Source organism: Maylandia zebra, linkage group LG5 (genome assembly GCF_041146795.1).
Source record: "Maylandia zebra isolate NMK-2024a linkage group LG5, Mzebra_GT3a, whole genome shotgun sequence".
Lineage (NCBI taxonomy): Eukaryota > Metazoa > Chordata > Actinopteri > Cichliformes > Cichlidae > Maylandia > Maylandia zebra.
In genome coordinates this window covers 13,134,430-13,160,602 of record NC_135171.1, presented here as the reverse complement: position 1 = coordinate 13,160,602, position 26,173 = coordinate 13,134,430, and the positions used below count along the sequence as shown (strand labels likewise).

The following is a 26,173-nucleotide window of genomic DNA, read 5'->3' as shown; positions in this document are numbered from 1 at the left end:
ATTTCCATTAATATTCTTCATATTTGTTGCTTTTGAGAAGGTGCTCAAATTTTGGTTTCACAATTTTAAATAAAATCAGACTTTTGGAACCATCGAAAATCCACAGATTTTAAGACCCTTATGATGGAAACTTTTAGAAATCCTGCTGACACAATTTAAGATTTAATAAAGGGGGGAAAAACCCTCCAGGTTTGTATTTCAGTCCAAAGAGAAACTCATGGAAATGATCACAGGCACAAACAACACCTACATTTTGTTTCTTGACTGACCCCCAAAAAAGAAGCCAAAACTGTAAAAGTCAGTCTCTCAAACAATTTCTTTCTGAGATTTGTGGAGCTAAAACTTAATGTTGAGTCTTCATAATTAAAACGAATTAATAAAAACGAATTAAAACTAAAGATAAAGATTCATAACAAATACAGCTTTTCTAAAGAAAACGTGTAGAGACATGACAAACATCCAACTGCAGAGGACCAGTCATTAGAAAAATGATTACGACAGGATTTACAAAGAAACTCGTACTAGGTTTTTATATTTGGTCAGAAGCTTGTAAGATGGCTGATAACACACAGCACCACCCCGTCGGTGTATTTCACTGGTCCTATTGTATCAGCTGAATTAAAGCCGGTCAGCAATGATTTAAAATCATGGGTTTTGATAAAAAGGGGTCATGTGCCAGTCAGTAGGTGTAGATTAAAGTGTTTTATCTGTGAGAGTGGGGCTGCCGGCAGCACCATTGTCATTCAGACACACAAAAGCCACTCCACACAGACGAGCAGGCAGCAGGACAAAAGACAGACGTCTGAAACTCAGACTATAAACAAAGCAATTCTCTGTTGAGATCTGCCCCTAAGCGGACACACATCAGCGTTAAAGTGCTGCTTTGATAACATTCAAAGTGGGAGGACTGCATGATTTAGAGGGGTAGCTGTCAGGGAATTTAACTGAGGTGATGCTTTTACATTTTAAATTAGAACCGTTTCATTCGCTTCCACTTTGCATTTATTTCCTGGAAATGTCAGCATCATATAAAACGCTGTGCTGTTAAAGGAGTGATAAAACCACACACACACACACACACACACACACACACACACACACACACACACACACTGCTGCAATGAATTTTTCCCTTCAGCTTGGACTTCAGCAAATGAAATGTGTCCACTTAGATTAAACTCGAGTCTCTAACCATTGACTGGTACAGTTTCTCTGATCCGTCTCCATCGTGGGTTTACCCTCAAACACATTGCTGAAGCTTAGCACTTTAACCTCACTGTAACTGGTGAACTTCAGCTCCACTGTACTGGTATAGTGAGCTTAAACAAAACAAAAACATAACAAGTGGTCCAGTACTTCTGCACTCTAAGTCGTACAGGATCTCACATATGCTTTTGACATTTGTGGTGTATTAAATACTGAAAGCCAAACATTTTCCCAAGCATACCACATTCCTTTAGATGTGTTTGTATTTTCAAAAACGTCCACGGGTTCCATAAATTTCACCGAGGAATGAAATCCATTTGCAGTGAAAAACAACCCATCACGGTGGGGTTTCACTGCATTTTAAGTTGTGTTCTGTGGAAAAGTCGATCGACTGAGTCCGCCTGGGAAAGATTTTACTTTGCACTTGGAGCTTTTCTGCACTGAAATCCCTCGAGTGTGTTTACATTTCATTCTGTCCTCAGTGACTTGGAGCTGTTCCTGCTGGACCGGCGAGAAGTTCTGGCTTCAGAAGAGGGATGGTTGGTCTTTGACCTGACCACCACGAGTAACCTGTGGCTGGTCAACCCTGAGCATAATCTTGGCTTGCACTTGGTTCTTGAGGACAGTCATGGTCAGTGATTATCCAAAATTGATTCTACAAAACTGAAAAATGGCGTGTGATCCATGGTAGTAATATTAAATAAATCAATAAATAATTGATTTCTGCAGGTCAGAAGAGAAACCCCCAGTTAGCTGGAGTGGTAGTGGGCAGTGGGCCTCAGGACAAGCAGCCATTCCTGGTTGTCTTCTTCAAAACCAATGAGGTGCGACTCCGCAGCGTTCGTTCAGCCAATGGCCAAAAGGGGCGCCAGTCAAGCCGCTCTAAACCCCAGAGGACTGTTCAAGATGCACTGAGGGCAGTGGAAGCTGCAACAGGTTACTGAACCCCTAAACCCTCTTTTCCCAGATGAAGACGACCTCCCTTGTACCCTTAATGATGAGTTTTGACAGCTCAATGTCAATAAAGACGTGATTTGACATTTTTCCAGGGGCAGCAGTAATAAGCTGTATAGGTAGAGCTCACCCTGACTAACATCTGATACACACTCAGTCATTTTGTTCTGAAAACAGGCCTGAAATATAACAGAAACCACTCAGTTCAAAAAAGGAATGCAAAGGTTACTCCTCGTAGGCGTCTAAAGAGTTAAAATGTCACTCATGAGCGGAGTCATTTCAGGAGCTTTAAGAACCTGTTGTGTCAAATGATATTTGCTTTTGTTTTCAGCCAATATCGGCATCTCTAAAGAAGGATGTAAAAAGCACGAGCTGTATGTCAGCTTCAAGGATTTGGGATGGCAGGTAAAAACTAAAATTTATCAACACTTTTTTGAAAGCATTTCTTCAAAAGTGACAATTAACAAACACTTAAAAAACCCCTGACCAGGACTGGATCATAGCACCAGAGGGCTACGCAGCATATTACTGTGAGGGAGAATGTGCTTTTCCTCTGAACTCCTACATGAATGCCACCAATCACGCTATTGTGCAAACTCTGGTAAGCCTCAAACGATCCCTGATTAAAGGCATTTCCTCTGTAGCCTCTGCTCTCCCTGAGGATATATTTTGTATTTCTTCTGTGCCACAGGTGCACTTTATCAACCCAGAGACGGTGCCCAAAGCCTGCTGTGCCCCAACACAGCTCCACGGCATCTCTGTGCTCTATTTTGATGAAAGCTCCAATGTCATCCTCAAGAAGTACCGCAACATGGTGGTCAGAGCCTGTGGCTGTCACTGACTACTCATATTCCCATCTGTGACGCGTACAAATCCAGAGAGATGCTGAAGAAAGGCGGAATCAGAGCGACGATTAACTGACTGGTCACCGGAGAGCTCTTGCCACAGAGCTTTATTCTGGGGGTCTGTTTTTTTTTATTTTTTTATATGACCAGCAGCTGAGCCAGCTTTAACCACTACCACAGCCCAAATAGAGCTACTGGTCACAAAAAGGGATTTTATGGATTTTGTTTTCTTTGTAACGGATTTAATTTTTTTTATATACCTTTGTGTGAAACTAGAGAGACTGCACCGAAAGGACTTCGAGCAGTGTGCAGAAGTTTCATAAGCTCAGAAGGAACCTGTAAAAAGTACTGGCAGTGGTGTGCGCTATCATACATGCAACAAACATCTCTATTTGAATTCTTTTTAAAATAAGAATAAAGAGTTTTGTCTTTTGTGGTAATTTAATTAAAACAGACTTTACAGCTCATAAAACTGTAAATCTTCCTCTTGAAGCCGCTCACCATCGTTTTTGGATGAACCTGTGTTTAGATGAGAGAAATGAAGGCAGTGAGGTAATGCCAGTGGGATAGATTCATAAACATTGCAGTTGTTCAGAGATTTGCCAAAATATTAAACCCACTCGCAGGTGAAGTAAAAAGCATTTAACTGTGTTTTCATAATGAAATGTTCTGCTGGGAATCGTGTGAACGTGCCACCCACCTGAACATTGTCGCAGGCCTCACTCAGCAGGACAAATCACTCAGGAAAACGCTTAAGCATCACAGCAGATTCCCTAGATCCCAGTCTGGTTGAGCATCAGTGGGCTGACCTGGAACAAGGCTGGTCAATGAAGGCTCTGACTGCTAACCTGTTCAATCCACACGACCTGCTACGAAATCCAACATCACTCCTCCATCTGCTCTATCCACACTTTGTCTGGTGTCAGAGCAGAGCTGCAGCCGGACTGTATATTTTATCGCATTAAGAAAGTCTAACCAAGATTTCCTTTTCTTTTTTTTTCCTCAAACATTTTCTCAGCAGAAGTATTATTCGCATGTTTGGCTTGTAAACGCCTCCTCTGTAAGTACTGAATGGGCTGCACAGTTAACACATGGAATATTTATTTCTTCAGCTTTGCTTCACCTTCACCTACAGCACCTTGTGTCCAATAACTCTGCCATTATTATTATTAACTCTACATTTAAAGATCATCCTATTCACTTAAAATGAACTGTTAGGCGAGCCGTGTACACGCACACTTTCCAGTCTTTTTCATGCCCACTCTTAACAGTGGGACACATTCAAAACGGAGCATCAGTACAAAAAAGAAAGCACAGCATATGCACAATACAATATATCCAGGCATTTAAAAAAAAGGCATTTATACCGACATCACCGAGAAGCTTTGTGCCTCTAACGTAGCATATTACACTCACACATCACAGCCCACGCTTTTAAAAGCACAGGTTAGACCTGTTATCGAAGAAATAGAGGTAGAAGCGTAAAATGAAATCCTTCTCATGTAGCGAAAAAAATCCCGTTCGTTGTAAATCTGAAATTGTCAAATTGGTTAAAGTATCCAGTTTCCAATTCGGAGCGAAGTTTCCTTTTGTGATCACAAAGAACTCTTACATAATACCAGGCAGGAAAGAGAGAAACTATCATGAGCAGCGAAGACCTGAGGGAGTATTTTTTTGTGCTTTTCAAGGAACGTGGGCTGATTTAGTCAGAACTGCTAGAAATAATAATATGAACACTTACATCAGAGCCAAAAACTCAAACACGCTGTCCTTTGAACTAACAGGGTTTCCCTCAAACACATTGTTACTGAAGCGGTTTTATGTGGCAACACAAATTTTACACTTTGGTTCTACATTTCAAAAAGAAAACGTGTCACATAGCCTGAGTTCTTGCGTATAAGATCTGAATTATGTGCTGCTGCAGACTTTGTGTAGGCTTACAGCAGATGCAATGTCGAGCTCTGACACGATTCATGTTGTCAGCGTGTGATCCCTGACTAACCTTGACAAATACAGCATGTGTTATCACACCTCCGGGGGATCCTGAGAGTTAATCTTTCCTCTTTAAGCGGTTCCTCCTTAGATACAATCATCATACCGACAGTCAAGCACAGAAATATGATTCAGGAGGTAGAATGACAGTAAATACAGGCTGATTAGAAAAGAGCTGAAAAGCAACCAGCTAGCTCCCTGCAAATGAAACAGCCACTGTTCACTACATGCAATTAGTTCCTGGACCTCTCAGCTCAGGGGCTGAGAAATGCCTCCTGCGGACCGCCTCTGCGCCCCTCTTCGGCTCCAGTGCTTGTTCCCCTGGCCTTGTGGGAAGCAGTGTGCTCGGGCCAGATTGTGGATGTGTTGCTTTTAGGGGCTCACACCCTTCCTCTTCTAACTTCTCGGGTGAGGTTTTTGGCTCCGATGTGGCTGGCTGTGGAGCCTGGGGAGCTAATACAGGTGTGAGAGCCAGGCAGACATCCCCTACGCTGAGCTGGTGGCACTGCAGGCCGCAGATGCGGGCAGTCCTCTGAGGGCTGCAGGAAGACCAGCCGCGCCCACGCACGAAGAACGGGTACTCCACATACACATCCACCAGCTCCTGCAGGAGGCAGACAGATGCATACAGAGGAAGCTGTGAGACAAGCACGGCTTAGACGTTTGCTCACTAGAGGGTGGTGTTGTTCCATTATGGTGGATCTATTCATAGTTCATGTAACAGCAAGGAGATAGAATTAACAGTACACATGGATTTCAGGTTTTTATGCATACAAAAATTCACTTGTTACACCATCAGGTTTAAAAGCAAGAATATACTGATTGAATTTTCTGCAGGTAAGTACACACCTTTTAATTGACCCAATTATAGATTTTTCTTCATCTTGTGCTAAACATTGCAGAACCTAAAGAAAAAATGGCTTTCAGGCATGAGGCAGATCTTACTGGATATCTTCTTTTCTTAACTGCCAACAAACTCAGATCATTTCCCTGTTTGCAGCACTCTCCTTTGGCCTTAAAATTACTACTGAAGGCGGCCACAAAAATAGCAACAGACATACAGCTCCATCTTATAAAAAAGCTGCTTTATTTCCCAAAACAGCTGGCTGCTGCAGTGTTTTGCAGAAGACACAGATACAGGAAGTGCAAATGCTCCTGACTATTTTCAGCTTCAGATTAATACAAGCTTTCTATGCTAGTATTTTTCACAGCCTGTAGTATTTTATTGCAAATCCCACAGCGCACTCAAGGTGTTGCTAACAGTTTTCTTGGCGATAATGGAGCGCCATGGCATGGAGGATAAGCTTGGGATGCACATGCATTACACCTTTAATTCAAGCTATTCATGCATTTGAATTTGCCATTTAAAAATTTCACTAAGTTCAGTTATTATCTTTTATGTACGTGAGTGTGTTTAGGAAGACAGTGATGCATGTAACCAGGTAACACAGGAATGTACTCTAATGTATGTCTGGTGTAAGGATAGCAGCTGTTCTGGATTGTAAATACCATTAGGTCTGAGAATAGCGGCTAAAAAGCATCATAAATACCATAAAAAATAAAATAATGGTTTAGAGCTTTTGAGCAGAAGTCAATAAATTAATGTTTTTTACACCATCTAACCACGAGATCCAGATGCTCTTTTTGGTGGGAATACTACGTTAAAAGAATAGTAACAATAATGTGTGCTATGAATATTAACACCACAGTGGGAATTTCTTTCACCTGGCTCTGCTGGTCATGAAGCATGATGAGGAGGCGGGAGATTGAGGACGAGGAAGTTGAAGGGGAGATACTCTGCACCGTGCAGCAGCTCAGGCGCAGGTCTGGACAGGCCAGTGAGCCAAGCAGGAAGTCTTCAGTTTGCAGGTGCTCTACCCTCCTCAGCCGCCCATCCCTGAGCTCAATCAGAGAACCGGCCACAAAGTGAGGGAGGAGCCAGGGGAAACTGTTAGGAGAGGCGGTGGAGGAGGAAACATGCTCAGAGGAGGGCCTCGTGGAAGCGTCCTCCTTCGTGAAGCCGCCAGCGCTTTTGGAGTTGTTTGGGGAAACTTGCATGACGGAATGTCCTGAAATAGAGGCAGCCTTTGTTGATCTGTGCGACAAATCAGGTCGAAGTTTGGGGTTCTCACGGGGAGAGTGAGGTAGGCTTGTGCTCAAAGGTGAAGTACTTGCCCTTTCGACCCTGGGAAAATACTCTGTTTTTCTCTCTCCTCTCCTCATGTATGGACCTTTATGCCTGCTGTAGGTCTGCCTCTCTGCGCTCAAACTCTTCTCTCTTGAAGTCTTGTGCTTCTCCCAGCTGTACGCTCCACTCGCTCTGTGGAAACCCTCCAGGGAGACAGCGTTGAATCTGGAAGGATAGTACGGATGGCCTGGGTGGAGTGCAGGTGTGCCAGATATGTGGCTTTGGTGCTGATAGTGGTTAGGAAAGTCCCATCCAGGGTGCAAGGGGTTGAACTCTCTCCACTCTGCCCAGCCATGATGCTCCCTGAATGCAGAAAGAATCTGCGGTTTGGACCTGTTAGGTGTGGGTGTGTGCATCCAGGGCTGGTACAGGGCAGTAACCCGTCTCGGCACGGGCTGGAATGGGCCAGTGTGCTTTGTGGTGAGTTCGGTGTGGCTCTTGTAAGGGTATGGCGCCTTAAAGTTTGCAGCATCGCACTGCTGTTGCTGCTGCTGCTGAAGTGGCGAGCTTGGTCTTTGGTCCCTCTTCTTGAGCGGGAGGCTGTCCCTACCCGGGACCAGAGCCGAGTTTGTTGTGAAGCTCATGGGCTCGAGCTGATCGTCACTCACACCGACACTCCCGAAGAACTACAGGTGGCGTTGTGATCATGTGACACGGGCTCCATTAGTCTCTTGGCAACTGTCGCCGATCCAAGGTCGCCACAATCTGAACAGCAGGAGAAACAGTTACTAATGCACTTCATATCCCCACAGACAAGTTGTCAAGCTGGAGAAAATAACTGAATTTGCCTTCGTAGAGTCTCTCTTACTCTGGTGTTTCCCCTGTCTCTGAAAAATTCACAGAACTTTCCCTCTCTCCCCTCCCGCAAAAGTACAACATGGTGAGATCAGTGCCTGTGAATATCCTTCCACATCTGAACAAAAACTCCTCCATCAGCTTCAAATTACAGCTTTCCAACCACCAATTGCCATATTGACAGGGCTAAGTTTGATGGACACCTACCAGCTCCTTTGTAAAAAAAAAAAAAAAAAAAAAGAAAGGAAAAGTTACTATGGTTACAAAGTGCTGTACACTGTGCTTGGTGGAGGCATGAGTGTAGCGGAGACGAGGCAGAGCAAAATGTTAGTGGTGGGTGTAAACTCAGGGGTTAGATTTTCTCAGTAACACAGTAAACTTTGAGGTTAATAAGGTCGGTCAACAATGATGAGGAAAATATGTGTGTTAAGTGACTAAATGTGAGAGGGATGTTAAACACACAGACCAAGCTTGCATGTTTCTCATAATGAAGAGAACCCCCTCCAGCACCTACAGAAACCCTATCATCCTTCTTACGTGCATGCACAGTTGTGAGTCAGCTCACTGAGGTGGGCTAAATATAAGCAGTCTGTGGCCAGACACACACCAGTTTCAAGACGCTGCAGACATGCTCTTTCATATATATATATATATGCATAAAGTGATGCAGGGAGGTAAAGGACAGCAGAGGACTTTTACAGCCTGCCAATGCAAAGCTCATCTCATTATGTCATCATCAAAGCTGAGCGCCGCCGCTGAAAGAACTTCTTTCACTCATCTTGACAGTCACGTCTCTGACATAAAGCTGCTTCTCTGTTATGTGTGCGCGTATCTGTGTGCGCGTGTGGTATCAGACGACACCCACACAGCGACATTCCTGTGCGAGCACCCGGCGTTATATCAGGACGCATAAATAGGTAACTATTTGTCAGCTAAACGCTTGCAGAGTGAATGTAAATTAATTCAAATGGAATCGAGGTGTGGGCCACTCACTCACAGTGACCTACACAGGTACAATCAGATCGTGCGTCCGACAGGCCTGCTCATGACAGTTTCTCCATGCTCAGTGACCATATGAGGCGATCGTGATCACTACAGGTTGCTAATCTATGGAAATGAAATGTATACACAGCAGCATTTAGTGTGTTTGATGCCTTTATGGTCGAGATAATCTGCGCCGAGGTCAGTACTGTTTGCATATCAGTAGTGGCAATATTGCGCTTAGTTTGCTCGATGCTTTCTTTCTGTGAAACTGAATATAATCAGGTTTAACCTCTGTAACCAGTTCAAGCAAAGAGTTTCTCAGACATGCATTCAGAGCACAAAATCATCTCCTTCAAAAAAAAGATTATCTAAGGATGATACACTTACTTGCATGTTTTTCCATTCATCCATTTGTGTCTGCCTGTGCATCCATCTTCACAGAGAATATCCATCCATGTTCAGGTCCAACAGGAGCGCCGACTTTCCACAAACACACACGCACACACACACACACACACTCACGCACACACACACACACCTGTCTGTCTTGTGTCGTCCTCGCAGGCTGGGGGAGGAAAAAAGCCAAACGGAGCAGAGTGAACAGAGGCATCCAGACAAGCTCAACAGACTGTCTATTAGACACACACTCCTCTCTTCTTTCTCCTCTCTTCTTTTCTCTTCTCCCCCCTCTCTCTCTCTCTCTCTTCCCTCCTACTCGCTTTTACATTTTACACTCCCACTCTGCTCAGCCAGTCAGTCAGCCCTTAACCTTTCTCAGACTGATTTCATGCCTCTCCCTCCCTCTCTCTCAGTCTCTCACACCTGAACTTGCTCACCCTGTGTTTGCTGCCGAGTGGCACTTTTAGCTTCTCTTCCATTTGTAATCATCCTTCCTCTCCATGTTCCACGCGCTCCCTCTCCCTCACTCTGTGGCTCGCTCTCCGTCTTCCTCTCTCTCTGTTGTTGGGTGTATAATTAGAAATGAGACTGCTGTGCAACTCCTCAGCTGATGGTAGGCGTATGACTGCCTGATGGCTTTGGCGCTTTGCCTGGTGGAGTGAGGGCGGGAAACCATAGCTTTAGCCTGGGCATGCTCACACACACACACACACACACACACACACACACACACACACACACACACACACACACACACACACACACACATGCACATACAAGCAAATACGACAAAAAAGAGCCCACAAAACAGAAATCTGAGAACACAAAGTCTTGCCTTGCTGTTAATTCTTCCTGTTTCTCACTTCCTGTTCTTTTTTTATCTTGACTAAAGTATTCAGAGATTCAGCCTTAAGCACACATGCTAACCCTCTGGAAAACAGTATCATAACAGTTGGTTGTCGTGTGGGAAACATTCTGCTTTCTCATCTGACTTTAAAACACAAGAAAGAGGACACGGCTTTTGATGTACGGCTGCCTCAGCAACACAGCAGCCTGGGTCCCAGCTACTGATTGTATTTTATTTTTTTGCAGGGCCTCAGCAGGTGAACCCCCAGTCATGGGAAAGCCTACGCGTAATTCAGTTTGTGGTGAAGAGGATTTCTTACTTTGAGTCACATCATGCTTCCTCTGCCCACTCTCGCTTTCTGTATCTGCCTCTCTTTTGATTTTTCTTCTTCTTTTTTTTTGTAATCCACTGGTGTACGCACATACGCACACACAAAGAGAAAGTTCACAGCATGTTAAGCGATTGCATTGCATACCTTTGCCACAACCAGCATATTCAGGCTAAACCACCACAACCACTGACATTTAGAAAAGAAATGTTTTTATTGATAGAAATCGCCAATGACTCCCACTACTTCCCAACTGCTACATCTACAGCTTGTATTTACAGTTTCAGTTTAGCGCTTGGCACAGACACCAAGTGTGACTTTCAGTAGTGAAAGTTTCCATGCTTGTGCACAGGGAGTTAGAGGTTTGCAGTTTTCACAAATGTCATGCCTTTGCACGATTCACGCATGACTGAAATATCTTTTTTTGTTTTTGTTTAAATATATCTGTTTGTTATCTACCTATGCAGACCAGACATATGTTTATATATTTTTTCTTTTGATAATGTTCTCGTTTGTTTGTTTACTTTCTGTGGATGATCAGCAAGTCGGCTTCTATTGTGCTGATTCTTGTTGTACAGATTCTTGCAATGACTCACATCGGTATCTTTTCCTGCTTGCATCTGAAACCAGACACTGTTTAAAAGCCACTTTCAAGTGCGATGCTGTGTTTTGGAAAAAAAAGAGAGGGGGGGGGGGGGGGGGGAGGCAGTGATGTAATGCTGCTCGAAGCCTCTGCATGCAAATATTGTATAATCAGCAAGTCCTGCTTAGAGAACATGGAACTGACGCCTCTTGGCCACTAGACGGTGCTCAGGACACACAAACGATCAGACATAGTGCTGGGTGATGGTTTTCTCTCACACTGCTACCTGTCCTTTTTTTGCCACTTGAAAACTATAATTATTATTATCATCACCATTCTTCTTTTTATTATTATCATCCTCATAATTATCATTATTATTAAGTTTAAAAAGTATTACTGATAGAGAACAAAATATTCTTTCTAAAGCGTTGAATTTGTCCATAAAAACAGTTATTAAGGAACTTTTTGTAACTCTCCCTCTGACTCTTAAGGTGAAGCAGTCAGGTTTAAATAAATAAATAAAATAAAATAAAAGCGCGACAGGGAACAAGAGGCAGACAGGGAGGAGGCGAGGGGGAGGGAGGGGGTGTAAGAGGACCAAAAATAACAAAAGGCATGAGCCTGTCTCTCCTCGGTATTTTCCACTCCGTTACATAAAAATCCCTCCTTCCCGCTTCTCAATAAGCCTCCTCGCTCTCTCCGTCTCTGCCAGCTCCTCCTTCCGCCCTGTCATTGGTCAGCTGGTCGTCCTAACAAAGCCGCTGTCTTGATCTCGTCCAAGTGGTTCTCAGAGTCCACTGGGGGAGGAAGGAGGAAGTGAGCGGCAGGGTGGCAGCAGTCCCGCATCAGTCACTTCGGAGCAGTCTGAGTGAGAACTGAAGAGGTGGGAGATGCTCCCCTGGCTCTGTGCTGAACTGTCACAAGGCTGACCAGCCACCGCATACCCGTCATCCTCAGCGCCTCAACCTGTTTCTGACAACTTTCCAGTTAACATGAGCTCCTCGTCAGCCAACCTGCACAACAAACGCCTACCCTGTAAGTGCTTTTATTATTTATTCTCTTATTCTTTGCAGAACATCAGCTTTCAGGTCAGGTGGTAATATTTTGACCAGAGGTTTGCTCCAGTAACACGTTTTTTTTATTTTTAGATACAAAAATGCAGGGCATGAGAGAAAAAAGGGTTCCTCTCCATATTTGGTAGGCTTGCTTGTCTCTTGTGCTTTTCCCAGATTTGTTGGTTATGTGATGTGCCGCCAGGTCTTTAAAAGTCCATCTTTTAATCTAGATTTGTAAATAAGAAATTAAAGTATCATCATAAATTGATTTAGAGCTCTCTTACCATTGTGTGTGTGTGTGTGTGTGTGTGTGTGTGTGTGTGTGTGTGTGTGTGTGTGTGTGTGTGTGTGTGTGTGTGTGTCAGATATAATAGGAAAGCTTATGGGATAGGTCTGGCTATGGGTTAAGTATCTGCTGTTGTGATGCTGTCCGAAGTGACTTGTCCAAGTGCTGTGCCAGCCAAAAATCAGTCAGGAATGTTGAATCATCACCCTGAGTAATGGTCCACTAATACCAAAAGAATAGGTCGCACTCTCTATGCACAAGAACAGGGATGCATTCCCACACACAAACACACACACACACACACACACACTGAGGCAGCCTTGGATTGGGGCCACCACACAGCCCCGGACAAAGATCTCTTATTTCTAATGGGATTGCGCCTGCAGATCTCATCAGAGTTGACTCACTGCCACAGAGTCTGCAGCTTGTTTCACGGACACACCAACCCAGATAGGATCCGAAATTGAATTAGTCCCAAAGAGATCAGTGATTTCACGAGGCTAAAAAGGATCAGGGCCGTAACTCCAGAGAAGACGTCTCCCATCTGTTGCTCTGACCCGGCCCCGCTTTATCACATTCTGATTTTTCTTTTTCTTTTTTTTTTGTGGGTTGTGCTGTGAAGTGAGGGATTGACCAGCTGTTGAGAGCATGCTGCAGACAGAAATGTGGAGGCTGAAAAAGGAAATTGTTTCTATACTCCATGTTTCATAGCTCGGTCCCCTTGGGCACGACCCAGATAAGATGGAGGAGGTTGATGCTCTTTAATAAGCAAATTAGAGGAGTAAAAACGAAATCCTTATCATGTACTGTGTGTTTCATTAATTGTTTACTCTCTGAGGGATTCAAACAGTACGCACACCTGTCTCTGCTTTGCTGCCCTGCTATCTAATGGAGCTTAGCATCTAAGCTAGAAGGGAAAGTGGCACTACACTGAACAACCTCTATTATGCAGAAAATTGTTGACAGCTACAATTAAATGTTTACGTATGAGAGCACTGTTGAATATCACGTATATGGCTGGGGATGCTAACCTGCCTAGAGTGATGGAATTGAGATTGGGACATGTTTACACATCTCTGTGATAGCGTTTCATAATGACCAGCTGGTGAGTCTATAGGGAAATGCTCTCTGTCTATTCCAGTGTAGTAGCAGAACTCACTGACACACTTTATAGCCGTGGCCCTAGAATCACCTTATTTCACACTTCAGAATCTATGTCCACATAAATGGGTTTAATAATAACTTTCTGCTGGCTGCTCTCGTAGGTCACTGGGACCAAACTGACTTGAGTTTGGTTTAATTATTGCTTAAGTCTGGATCGCACTGATAAATCGAGGCTAATGCACCAATAAGAGCGTTTCCTTTTTTCAAGATTCAGACGCTACAAAGCGAGGCACTCGTAATACCGTGTTATTATTCTCAAATAAGACTCATTGCTCACTAATAGGGCTGCCACAAACGATTATTTTGATAGTCGACTAGTCACCGATTATTTTTGCGATTAGTCGACTAATCAGATCATCATCCATTGGACGCAAAACTACAGCTTATTGCACCAGCAGCATCTGCTCTTATATAACTATCATTAGCTTACAGCTTTAAGTGTTTAAGGTCTGTGCTAACTAAAAATAAAGACAAGATGATAGTTTATTAAATTTTAATGAAATTTGCGGATTGTTTCGGTGAAGTTTAATAAACTCCTTGCTATCTAAAATATAACAGGACACTGGAGTATATTCTGGAGCATCTCACACTTCTGATAATCAGTTGTCTGCTTGACGTTTATTCAGCTGTGTAAAAACTATAACTTTAATCTCAGACAAACTGATTTACTCAGGAACAAATAAAATACTAAAAAAAAAGCCAAACAATAACATTTTAAGTTATCTAAGTGACTCATATATATTTAACCTGAGTAGCGAAAGACGGCGGTGGGTTTGAAAACGATTTGCGGGGAGTCCGGTGTTCTCACGGCGCTAGTGAGCCTAGCCCCCGGCTCGCTAACGAGCTAGTGGGTAACAGATGTCTCCGAAAACGTCGGAGCGCTTTTGAAAATATGTGGTGTCCTGATAAACTGAGCAGATATTTGAGGTTTACACAGCCACATTCTCGCCTGAAAATATGTTAAACGTTTATTTTGTGACCCAGAAAGAATAATAAGAGTAACATTAAAACTAACCAGCTGCCGCCATTGTTGGAAACTGCGCTGGGCCGCGCTATGAATTCTGGGACACAGCTGCTTCTTCTTCTTCTTCGGGGTTTAACGGTAGCTGACATCCTTGTACATGCAATGCTGCCATCTTCTGTTTCAGTCCGTTATTACACTCTTAAATCCTGCTATTATTCCTGCGTCTTTTGTGATCTTACAAAGCTTCAAACGACGCGTCGACTATTAAATCAGTCGTCGACGATTTTGATAGTCGACGTAATCGTGACTAGTCGACAAATCGTGGCAGCCCTACTCACTAATGTGAGAAGAGCTCTCATGTTGCGAATACACTGATTATTCTGCTGCAAACAATGCTTCTTGGCATGTCGGTGCTTTAAGCTAATTGAATGTTTTTGAGTGTTAGCGCGTGATTATACAAAACACGGATGTCTGAACGGTTCCCATTAATTTAGCGTAAGCCCCGTAGCCCTGAGGATACAGACCAGCGCCGTTAATTAGTTCTCCAACAAATCCATCTCCTTACTTTTCAGCTCAACAGCATTTTGTGTATCCCTCCAGGGTTCAGAGCCACTCACACAACAACAGCAACAGTTTGTCACTGAGAGAAAACAAATTCACACCAAAAGAAAATTAAAGTGGATCTGATGGCCTTTTATGGTATGAGATGGTTCTCAGAAAATATCACACAGAGAAGGTGACATTCACATCACTGCTTTGGTTCAGCCCCCAGGCCCACTGGTTAGATTAGCCAAGCTAGTTATTAGTAGTTATCAGCCCACATTCTTACATATCCATATATAAAGCTGATGTACAACTATAGAAAACATTACAGCATCAGATTATTCAGTATACAGTGCTAATTGCTTTTGGCACACTTGATCCTTTGTGCACCTTTTTGCTAGCGAGAGGCATCCTGATGTCATCCTGAGGACATTAGTTAAAAAACAAAGGGGGTGTTTTCGGTCAGCAACAAAGACTGAGCTTTCCTTAAGATGGCATGATGATACAGCTTATCTAACGAAGTTTGTTGTCGACCAGTGATTTTTTTCCGGCCGGTCTGACACTCCTGTTCAGTTTGTTCCTGTTTGCCAAACCAGACTGGTTACCATACCAGACTGAGAGATTGAACACAAAACTGAGTTTGAATTTCCCTAATGGTTTACTGTGTAATGGCCATGTTTTTGTAGTTTCCTGACATTCTATTGACTGTTTAATCCACAAATTAAGAACCACAGCATAAAATAAATGAATCACTCAGTCCTTATCCTTGCTTTAAACACTGACTGTTTGCTAACTGCGCTGCCTCAAATGACAACATTTGCTACTGGATGTCAGCTAAGATTTTAGCATCTGAAGAATGAGATGTTTCTTCCGATAGGTGGTGGATTCCAAATTGCTGCTTTTCTTTTCTATTCACAAGGGGCCGATGGAGCCACATGTTTTGATTTGGCAGCTTTTTACACCAGATGGTGTTTCCGATGCAAACCCCCCCCCCACCCCGGGGATTTGTACCTCCTCCTGGTCTCAAACACGGGATCTTTCACGTGTTAAGTGTGTGTTAATCACTAAAATATGGTGGTGGACTCCAAATACAGAGCAAAAACACTGTGAATATTGGACTTAGTCATTGATATATAAAAAGACAAGGCACAATAGGACGACACCTCTGTGACGTGTTTCTCCCATTCCACCAAACCACAAAATTGCCATCAGACAGCGTCAGTTCTAATGATTATTTTTCCTTTTTGGAATATGCTCTGTAAAATCCCAGCCGTTTTTGAAGCAGTCAGACAAGCCCATCTCGTATATCTCGTAACCATATTCAAAGTAGCTTGAATCATCTTTTCTTCCCAGTCTGTTGCTTAAACTTGAGCAGATCCTCCTGACCATGTCCGTACGCCTAAATGCTTTGACTTTCTGTCATGTGATTTGCTGATTAATTATTGGCATTAGTGAGCATCAGTATAGCTGTCAGTGTTGGTGTTCGGCCTCATGCCAAAGATAATCAGAGCGGTGCTGACAGTAAGGACAACAGAAGACCTCAAGTGTGATATCGCTTTCAGCTCTTCAAGTGCCATTTCTTAAATAATACTATGTAACGACAGATGAGACCTATTTAAAAAATATTTGGCTCCCAACATGCGCCCTCAGTCAGTGTCAGTGGTTCTGGACGGCAGTGGTTTTCAGGCTATCACTTCTGTGAGATGAGTGTCTGGTTCTTCCCATGTCCTGGGTAAGATTTCCCAAAGCTGGTGGGAGATGTCACCCACGGCTTGGTTGAAGTGCAGTAGACCAGGAAATCTCTCCAAAGCTGTTTCCTTTCCAGGCTCCAGATAAAGGAGCCAAAAGTCTACATGATGTAAATCAGCACTTGCGTGAATGCCTTTTGTGCAGCTTTTGTCTGCAAAGGGTTAAAGCTTAAATACAAAAAATAGTGAGAAAACTTGCATGAATTCTTTAACAAGTGTGCAAAAAAGGCAATGATTGGATCCGTACAGCAGTTGGTGCTCAGTACATCAAGATAACGCCGCACTGACTTTTTTCATAGTTTATACAGAAACTGCAGGCCACCCTGTCTGAGTCTCAACAAACAGACGAGCCGTGTCTGAGAGACTGTTTGGTTTAACCAAACATTCTTACAATTCTCCCGGCTGAGATGAAAATTGCTTCAAACCTTCCTCACAAAAATGAGGAGAGGCGGTGAGACTTTACAAGAAGAAAAGAGAGTAGTGTTAAGGTGACTGAAAGAAGAAGCGTCGCTCAATGTTTTAATAAAGACAGAAAAAGAGTTCAGGATGACGATGATGATGTACCCAAAATATTTCAGAGCGTGCCTACAGATTTAATTATCAGATTTTTTAAAAGTGTCTGTTTTCTGAGCTCAGCTATGTTGCCGTGCCCTGATTCAGGCTGTTGACAGTCACTCTACATACACTTTGCCTCTAACAAGCGGAACAAACTCATTAATACTGTTTACTTCAGTGTAAGACCGTGTAATTTGCCGCTGCACTCAACAGAGATTTGTGCATTATTGACTGGTTGGGTTAAGTAATTGAACACTGTGTTGTTCATCAAGAGTGATTTTGAATAAGAGGATTTGTAAATGTTCTGGGTACATCAGTACTTTGTCATCCGCTGAAGCCCATTGTGTCGATCAGAACTCGCGGCAGTCTGCTGGTGGACGTATGGAGGGCAGTGGGTCAGGGCACTGACCTACAAACAGTCCTATTGTGGGTTTACAAAAAAGGGGAAGGAAGGAGAGGGTTAACACTGATGTCATTGTTGGTGGATGGTGCTGGACACTGTTTTGTCCTGGGATGAAGACACACTCATGCACCCAGCAGACATGCAAACACACATCAACAACACTTATAAATAATTCACTGCTCTTGCATCTGGAGTCTAATAAATGTCACTTTCTTGTAGGAGGAAAAAGAAAACCGTGTGAAAAACCCAAAATAATTTGAGAGGTAAAGCAGACACTGCACAGCCTCCGTGTTGTTGTTCTCCATTTTGGTTGTTGTTCCACTTCAGTTCAAGGCACTTTTGGAAGGAAAGTGCAATGTTTTCATAAACCGCAGCGATTCACACTTTGCTGGGACCACCAGTATGCTCTGATCAGGATAAGAAGAAGCACAACGAGATGTTTTTAATGTTAGTTGTATACTTGTGTTGTAATTTCAGACTGCTTCACTGCTCTCACTGTTAGGGTAAATCTACCTGTAGCCAGCCACTGAGTCACCATTAATTACCACAGACACTGATCCACTAATGACCAGCTCTGCACTGTGAACAACCCACTGATGCTGTTAAGATTACTGCTCTGTCGGAAGAGACTATCAGTAAAAATAACAACTAATGAGCCCAGCTATTACTTCCTGTGTCTCTTCATCTCTACAAACCGAACTCTTGCTTTAACTTACTTTTATCTACCCCTTTCCATCATATAACACATTTTTCTTTAGACAGCCCACTTCTCAGTTTTAGCCTTTCAGCCTCCCTGACCTTTTCTCCCTCTCGCTTTCTGCCTTCTTTATGTGTTTACATCCTCTGCTTCTGCTCCCTCGCTCTTTCTCTCTTGTCGCAGTCGGGAACCGGTCCATGTGAAATAAAATCTCTCTCCTCTGATAAGCTAAAGTGTGTCTGGGTGGAAAAGGCAGCCAGTCTTTAAGTGTTGCCTCAGACCAAACAAGTGTTACCTCACATCTGTCCCACGGTTTAGAAGTACATGGTCGTCGCCCCTCTCGTTTGTAGATAAACTACAATTGCACAGTGTGTTTGAGGGAGGCAGAAACGGAGCCAAGAGCTGTTATTTGAATTCTTTTGCTTTTCTACTGCAGTCTGCTACTTTCATTTAAGGAGCCAGAGGGCTGAGGGTAGGTACCACCGCTAGAGCCATTTAAATGGCAATATTACAAGCTGTTTGTAAAAGGAAAACACTTCTCAGAAAAAAAGCCTCGGCTTGGCTGAATGGAATCAATCCAAGTGTTTGGCAAACTGCTCTATAATCAAAGCAGAAGAGGAAAATGTGGTTCTCTCCTGCTTTCTGTTTAGCTGCTGTTTACTGAAAAGTTGTAGCTCGTGCTGCTCCTACAACTGGATTGTCTCGGGAGGCCTGTTTCCTCTGCTCTGCTCTGACCTTCCCCTGCCTGTGAGCTCACATTTTCATTTAGAACAGTGATGGGCTAATGGCAGCCTCCAGGCGACAGCGAACCCTCCTATCCCTTCATTTAGCCTCCAGATCAATGTGTTGCCTCTACTATTTGTGCAGTAAACTGCCATTACAAAGTCCTGTCCTTGAGAACATCACAGGGGAACGAGGCACGTGGCATGCAGATGCTAAATAGATACAAAGATTGACCCGATTTTCTTTTTTCTTTATGCATTTATGCACTCGCATAGTGCCCTGTTTTGTTCAGTTTGTCGAGTAGAACAAAGTAGAGCATACTCTGGATGTGTTTTGTTGAGTCTGCTTCATTAGGATATAATAACACATTTTTTTCCTCGGAAGTCTAACAAAACTTTATGCAGGTACTTGAGTCCTTACAGTTGCATCTTTTTTTCCTAGCTTTCTGATGACAGTTTTTCATTGGCTTTATAAGATGAATTAGCCTAATTTCTAAAGTGATTTCCTGTAAGTGGAATCATGTCTAAGGAGTACAGGCCCGCCCCATTCTCTTACATTGCTGCTTTTGTCTGAATTTGAATGGACTCTTTCTCCCACTGCCGCCTGAGCGGAGGATCTGAGTTTGTGTTTATGTGGGAAGCCAGAGCAGTACACGGACATGTCCAGCACGCTCCCTCTTTCTTCATCCTTCTGTCTGTTCCAGTCATTCTGCATGCCCAGCTGGTCTTGAGCCCTGGTCTATGACCTTTTCTTCCTCAAGTCCCAGGGCACTGACAGGAAGGAAGGAGGGGGGTGACTGGAAGGACAGAGGGGAGAGACATGAGGAGAGAAACAGAAAGAATGGTATACTGGACAACGATGGAGAAAGGAAAACTGAACCGAATTCTTAAAGTAATAGTATGGCTTAAAGAAAGAAATTGAGATAGAACAGGATTTTAAAAAAGCCATACAGTAAGATAGGAGGAAGGAGCAAAGAAGAGATCAAAATAGGCAGAAAAAAATCAGAAATGCCACCGAAGGATGAGAAAAGGAAATAAATGACAGTTTAATGCATGTTGCCTCATTCAGCAGCAGGAACTTCAAACATATTGTGGTACAGAGGGAGAAGTAATTAATTGATCCCGTACTGAATTTGTACGTTTCTTCATCATTTGGATCATTTGGAAATTGAAGGAATCTAAAATCACCATCAAGCATACTTGGTCTGGCGATCTATGCAAGATCTTACCACACAGGGTGATCATATTCATGAGGAAGGTGGTGGATCAAAACTACAGGAGGAGCTTGTTAATGATCTCGACTTGCTGTGTTTGCATGAAGAGAAATGCAGAGTAGAGGTGGGAACATTATGCTCTGGGGCTGTTTTTCTAATAAGGGTACAAGACAACTTCATTGTATTGAGGGGCCGATGGATGCAGCCACCTGCTATAAAATCTTGGATGAGAAGCTCTTTCTCTCAGCTAGAACACTGAAGATGGGTCTTTCAGCATGACAGTGATCCACCAAGCCAACAATTGCTAAAGACGAATCACATTAAAGTCATGTAGTGGTCTAGCCAGTCTTCAAACCTCAGTCCTGTAGAGAATCTGTGGAGGGAGCTGAAGCTTTCTTTCAGTTTCTGCAGCCAAGAAACTGAAAGAATTTGGAGAGTTTCTATAAAGGGTGTGGCTCTAATACATATTTCACTCGATGACATGCAAATTAATTTATAGCTGTTATATAATGTGTTTTGGTTTGTTTCTCTTTTTCCCCCCTAAATGTTTATGTTGATATTCTGTCTCTCTCCATTAAAATAAAACTACCATAAAAATTAGAGAACAAATAATTATTTCCTCCCGCATATGAAACTAAATACTTTGGCTTGTGAATGAATTGATGAATTAGACTTGATATGTAACCTGGACACCATGGCCATGGTTTTCTTTCAAGGATTTCCCTGTGTGAGTATTTGCAGAGGTCACTAGGTCATCTGCGGCTACCGAAGCCCACTGATCAAGGTTACCCAGCAGGAAAAAGAACCAGGAGGAATGAAGCAAAATCAATGTGGGGATATACATCTGTAGCTAACCTTTAGCTCTCCATGTGCCTCAGCCTTTAAGTAGAAACAATCAATGCTGTGATCAATCAGTGCTTAACAGAGTAGGAAAAAAACCTCCAGGATAGGCAGTTTGCTTAAGCTTGTTGCCTGTCATGGAAAGTGAAATTTTGTCCCAGCCTCCAAAGATGCTGTTTATTTTCTGTAAGCTCTCATTATCGTTCAGCCAGCACAAATCAAGTGTTTCATCCCACATGATGTCCTCAGCCGGTCACATTAAATAAGGGTCTCTTTTTACACACACACATATCAGACAAGCAGTGCCTAATTGTGACAGACATCTTGCTTCGTCAGCTCAGCTCCCTTTGCTTTCCTTAAGGCTCTGAGGACAAAGGCATTCCTGATTGTGCAACAGTGCAGTGCGAAGAGAGCATCACAGACCCACGACCTCAAACGTCTCTATGAAGACAGAAATGCTGGAAAGGCAAAACGCTGCAAGAGTGACTGATGCGCCAATGTAGGAAAAAAAAAAGTTTTGAAAGCTTCAGGAAAGAGGTGTCGTGTCTGTACCAGCTGTACTAACTATAATAATAAAAATAATGCCCATACATTCTTTTTCACCTGTCCAATTCAGGGTTGCAGATCACCAGAATGATCATTATTGTTTACTGGCCCTGGATGAACTTTCCAAAGTTTAAGGAAATGATCATCATTGGGTTCTCCTTCTCACGTCAGGCTCTTGGTCAGTGGGGTTTTGGATGTTTGAACAAATTCTCACCTTCTGAAAAACATTAATAAGGCATAAAAATGTAACTGATCTCTTGATGTAAAAGTAAAAATGAGATGAATGCTCGTTCCAAACACCTGTGCTAATGTTATTAGCTTTCTGTTGCCAGTTTGTTTAGAAATTTTTTCAGGCTGTGGAGAGTCCTTTCTTTATTTCTGGGTTCTGTGTCTACACCCACACACCGTAGGTGCTGTCAGCATCACTCTGCGGTTTGAATGGTCTTCTTCCTGTTTTCCAAAGCTGTCTGCCTGTCTGATCCCAAAGCCAAGCCCGGCCACTGTACCCAGGAGGGACTCTATCAAAGAGGGCCAGAGATGAGCTGCAGTGACAGGCTCGTGTCGTTCTGCCACCACAGATGTGACTCATGGGGGGCACTGCGCTGAGACAGCACTCCAAAGAAGGCAACCTGTTGCTGCTTTTAGGCTTGTGCTGCAGTTTGGGGATTTAAAGTGATTATGCAACAAGTCTTTATAGTTCATAATGAGGACATTTTTGGCAAAGATAGTCTCCTCACATTGCCAGAGAAAGATTTTTTTTAAATTTTTTTTTTTTTACCCCTTTTCCTGGTAAACATCCTGAGAACATTGTCTTTCTGTTCTCCATCACTTGCCTGTGTAATTATAGAGCTGCTGTGACTGCTGATCTCAACAAAGACCAGCTAATCTTCACATTACTTCCAGTTTGGACATGGCTTGAAAGCCTCATCCAATTAGCTCAATCCCCTGCCTGCAAGTTGTAAGAGCTCCTCAAAATTCAGACACTGCTCTAATGATTACAACATACTACTGTATGCACGCTGAGAGTAAGTGATGACACGTAGAACACATGCTTTCATCTTTTCTCTCTGAGTCTAGTAGGAGGAAAAGGAGTAACAATCTCATAAGTATCTGTGGCCAGGTGAAATGTTCCCCTCAGTCTTCTGTTGGCTCCAAATGCATATTTAGCATCCAAACATGTGACCGGTGTCCATCGTCTCATCCAGCTCTGTCCTGGTGTTTAGAAATGCTAAATGACTTTCATCTTAATTGCCTCTGCATTTTTTTTGTTTTGTTTTGTTTGTAGAATATCTGACTAGTGTTGTTGAATAATGGGGGTTTCCAATACCGGTTCTAAGTGAATAGCGCACTGCGCATCCACACAGTAAAAAATGTCTAACACAGCACCAGGTCTCCACCCCTGGAGTCAAGCTGCTTGGATGTGACGTCTGCTCAGCTACACAGTAAAAGCTTACAAGGAATCACGAATCCAGAGTCTTTACTAAGCATCGAACATTTTTGGTCTGTTTTTCTGTTACAGTATATAGTGTATATAGTATAGTATATAGTGATCGATTACTTAGACACAACCAAGATATCTACACGCCTCTACACGCTCATTTCAGCTTTTTTTTTTTTTTTTTTTTTTTTTTTTTTTTTTTTTTTGTCTAATATATTTTTTCCTTCGAAGTCATGCGTTCTGATACTTACACTATTCCTTCCTTTCTTCCTTCCTTCCTTCCTTCCTTCCTTCCTTCCTTCCTTCCTTCCTTCCTTCCTTCCTTCCAGGGTTTTCGCCCCTCCTCCTCCTGACAGCTTTAGATATATTACATACTAAAAACTCTATATATAGAGAGATATAGATCTTTATACAGAAATAGATAGCTATAGTAGCAATCACTTTAACATTACATCAGGTTGGTGGGCTATGATGATAAACTGAAGCTACTTAAGGGCTTCTGCTTACATTTGACTAGTAAATATCAAGTTAATAAAGTTGATAAAGGATTTCAAATGTTCCACAGCTTGCTTCTAAACTTAGTTTGATCAAAGAGTAGGGCTGCCACTTTGATTTTTTTTTTCTTTATAACAGAAACTGATAAAATGATATGAATCACTGCTTTAAACAGAATCTAGTTTGCTGTACTTTTAGATTTTCATTTGGCTGTAATATACGATTCATCTAAAAGAACATAAATAAAGTTTCTGCTAAAGTAGATACAGTTAGCATGCTAAAAATGGTATATAAAAAGCACATCTTTATTCAAATGAGACATGTTTGAGTATTGGACTTTGGCTCAGAGTATGTTGACTGTTTGATCCCAGGCCTCTCCACATGTATAGCAGCTCTGCCACCTTTTAGTGACTGTGTGAAGCACAAAGCTTAAACCGGTGTTGTTCTTGCACCATTAACTTAAAACAGAACTACAGACATTATACAGATTATATATGGGAGATCTATTTTGCATCATTCTTTCCTTATGAACAACATTCATACTAGTTTCACATTCTTAATTTCTTCATTTTCATGAATAAATCTTAGAATTAAGGTGTGTAATCTGAGACATAAAATCTTAAACAGGAGGTAATGAAAAATTCTGCTAATTTCTTCCCTTTCCAATCAGCACAGATTAATTGTATAGTTTTTTATTGTATAGTTACTTTCATTGGGGTTTCTTGTACCTTTGTAACAGATAATCTAACTATTGAAAGTTGAAAGACAGAAATCCTTCTGCTTCAGTTCTCGTGTGGATTAATGTCTCCACCTACTGGCTACCAACATTGACCCCTGAGTACATGTATAATGGCTCTCAAGCTAAACAATCCTTAGCTTGAGATGGTCTTACTGACCACCACATGCACCATCAGAGTGAAAGAACTAGTTTGTGAACTCCACCCTGCTGTGGTGGAGGCCTCAACTGGCCCAGCCTCCAAATGACAGGTGGCTGTAGCTCAGGAGGTGGAGCTGGTCTACTAATTGGAAGGTTGGTGGTTTGAGTCTGCATGCCAAATATCTTTGGGCAAGATGCTAACCACAAGTTGCTCTCTGATTCATCCATTGAAGTATGAATGTGTATGAATGTTAGATAGAAAGCACTTCTGCATAGAAATAGTGTTTGTATCATTGTATGAATGGGCGTGTTGTATAAAGTGCTTTGAATGCTCTGGGAGAGTAGAAAAGCGCTCTATAAATCCAGGGATGCGGTGAAAACTTCAGCTGAGCTGGTGTCTGAGTTCCTCTTCTTCTCTTGTGATTGCCAGCGGAGAGCGAGCGCAGTCAGCGGCTCCCAGATGTGGACGCAGCACAGCAGCTCAAGCTGAGAGAGAGACAGCGTTTCTTTGAGGAGGTCTTCCAGCACGATGTGGACGTCTACCTTTCCTCGGCACACCTTTGTATCAAAGATTACAGAAGACGTGAGTTGAACTGTTGGTGTTTATGCATGAAAATGTGCCATATAAATGCACAATAGTATTTTCATACTGTTGTTTCTCTTCTTACTGCAGCTCCTATTGGCAGCATCTCTTCTATGGAGGTGAATGTGGACTTGTTGGATCAAATGGAGCTGATTGACATCTCTGACCAGGAGGGTTTGGATGTCTTTTTCAGTTCCGTAGGAGAAGAAGGAATGCTGACTTCCCCGCTGCCAGGTAAAGAACAGAACCTTAATAAATGCACAGCGGCACAGCTGCATCGCTAACAGTGTTTTTCTCTGACGTCCTAGGAAATAACAACCACAATGAGGAAGCAATCAGTAATGGACTGTTTCGACATGTCCTTGAAAGTCTTGACGCCAAGTCCCGCATGTCCTCCACATCTTCAAATTCTTCCTCTGACAGCCAGACCATGAATGTCAACGGGGAAGACACTCCTGTTGTTGGGTCAGACAGCGAGGAAACGCACACCAATACAGTCAAGCGCAGAGCCATGTCCGCAAAGACAGAGGAGGGGAAAAGTCCGAATTCAGCTTCGTCTTCATAGATTACACCCTCTCCTTAGTAGATCTCTGCCTGCAACACAGATGTTAACACCTGAGTGAAGAGCGGACTTTGACTTGAGTTATTGAAACAGACGTTTGGGTCTTTCTTCCATATAACTATCTTTGATCACTATTTACAACCTTCCTGTTTGATCAGTTAAGCTTAGGGTTGTTGGGACTATTAACTGTAAAGATGGAGACTTTTCTTTTTAACTTCACAGATGGCTGATTAAATTTGTACAGTATTAACACAAAGCAGGGAAGTAAAGCAATAACTGAAACAAAAATATTTGGATAATGTATGACCTGTGTTCATTTGGTAATGTTTTTTAAAGTTCTGGTATTGAAGTCAAAACTTT

General features: G+C 42.7%; 3 protein-coding genes across 4 annotated transcripts in view; 2 read left to right on the top strand and 1 right to left on the bottom strand.

Moving 5' to 3' along the window:
- The window catches only part of LOC101476232 (bone morphogenetic protein 7), a 9,653-nt gene extending 5,656 nt beyond the window's left edge, over positions 1–3,997 (top strand). Inside the window, exons 3-7 of the mRNA XM_004574138.6 lie at positions 1,689–1,837; positions 1,936–2,142; positions 2,492–2,565; positions 2,651–2,761; positions 2,852–3,997. Coding sequence (XP_004574195.1) covers positions 1,689–1,837; positions 1,936–2,142; positions 2,492–2,565; positions 2,651–2,761; positions 2,852–3,001 — 691 coding nt within the window. The 3' untranslated portion in view covers positions 3,002–3,997. The remainder of the gene's footprint in view (positions 1–1,688; positions 1,838–1,935; positions 2,143–2,491; positions 2,566–2,650; positions 2,762–2,851) is intronic.
- On the bottom strand, positions 3,975–14,768 carry LOC101476531 (uncharacterized). 2 transcript variants are annotated; one of them, XM_004574139.6, is made up of 5 exons: positions 14,642–14,768; positions 9,801–10,013; positions 9,352–9,529; positions 6,723–7,890; positions 3,975–5,601 (listed from the first exon to the last, which is right to left on the bottom strand). In XM_004574139.6, exons 4-5 carry the CDS (start codon positions 7,767–7,769, stop codon positions 5,221–5,223), a joined length of 1,428 nt encoding a protein of 475 aa, XP_004574196.1. In that variant the 5' UTR covers positions 7,770–7,890; positions 9,352–9,529; positions 9,801–10,013; positions 14,642–14,768; the 3' UTR covers positions 3,975–5,220. The 2 variants fall into 2 exon arrangements, with proteins under 2 accessions (XP_004574196.1, XP_076739907.1); XM_076883792.1 differs by lacking the exon at positions 9,801–10,013.
- On the top strand, positions 11,861–26,173 carry si:ch211-253b8.5 (dysbindin). The gene is made up of 4 exons (XM_004574140.3): positions 11,861–12,156; positions 25,099–25,251; positions 25,342–25,485; positions 25,560–26,173. The coding sequence occupies exons 1-4, from the start codon at positions 12,114–12,116 to the stop codon at positions 25,814–25,816; spliced, it is 597 nt and encodes a 198-aa protein (XP_004574197.1). The 5' UTR covers positions 11,861–12,113; the 3' UTR covers positions 25,817–26,173.

Coding starts and splice junctions, on each gene's coding strand:
- si:ch211-253b8.5 (XM_004574140.3), top strand. CDS start 12,114: ATGAGCTCCTCGTCAGCCAACCTGCACAACAAACGCCTACCCT. Junction 25,252..25,341: donor TATCAAAGATTACAGAAGAC/GTGAGTTGAACT, acceptor TTCTTACTGCAG/CTCCTATTGGCAGCATCTCT. Junction 25,486..25,559: donor GCTGACTTCCCCGCTGCCAG/GTAAAGAACAGA, acceptor CTGACGTCCTAG/GAAATAACAACCACAATGAG.
- LOC101476531 (XM_004574139.6), bottom strand. CDS start 7,769: ATGAGCTTCACAACAAACTCGGCTCTGGTCCCGGGTAGGGACAGCCTC. Junction 5,602..6,722: donor TTCATGACCAGCAGAGCCAG/GTGAAAGAAATT, acceptor TGCCTCCTGCAG/GAGCTGGTGGATGTGTATGT.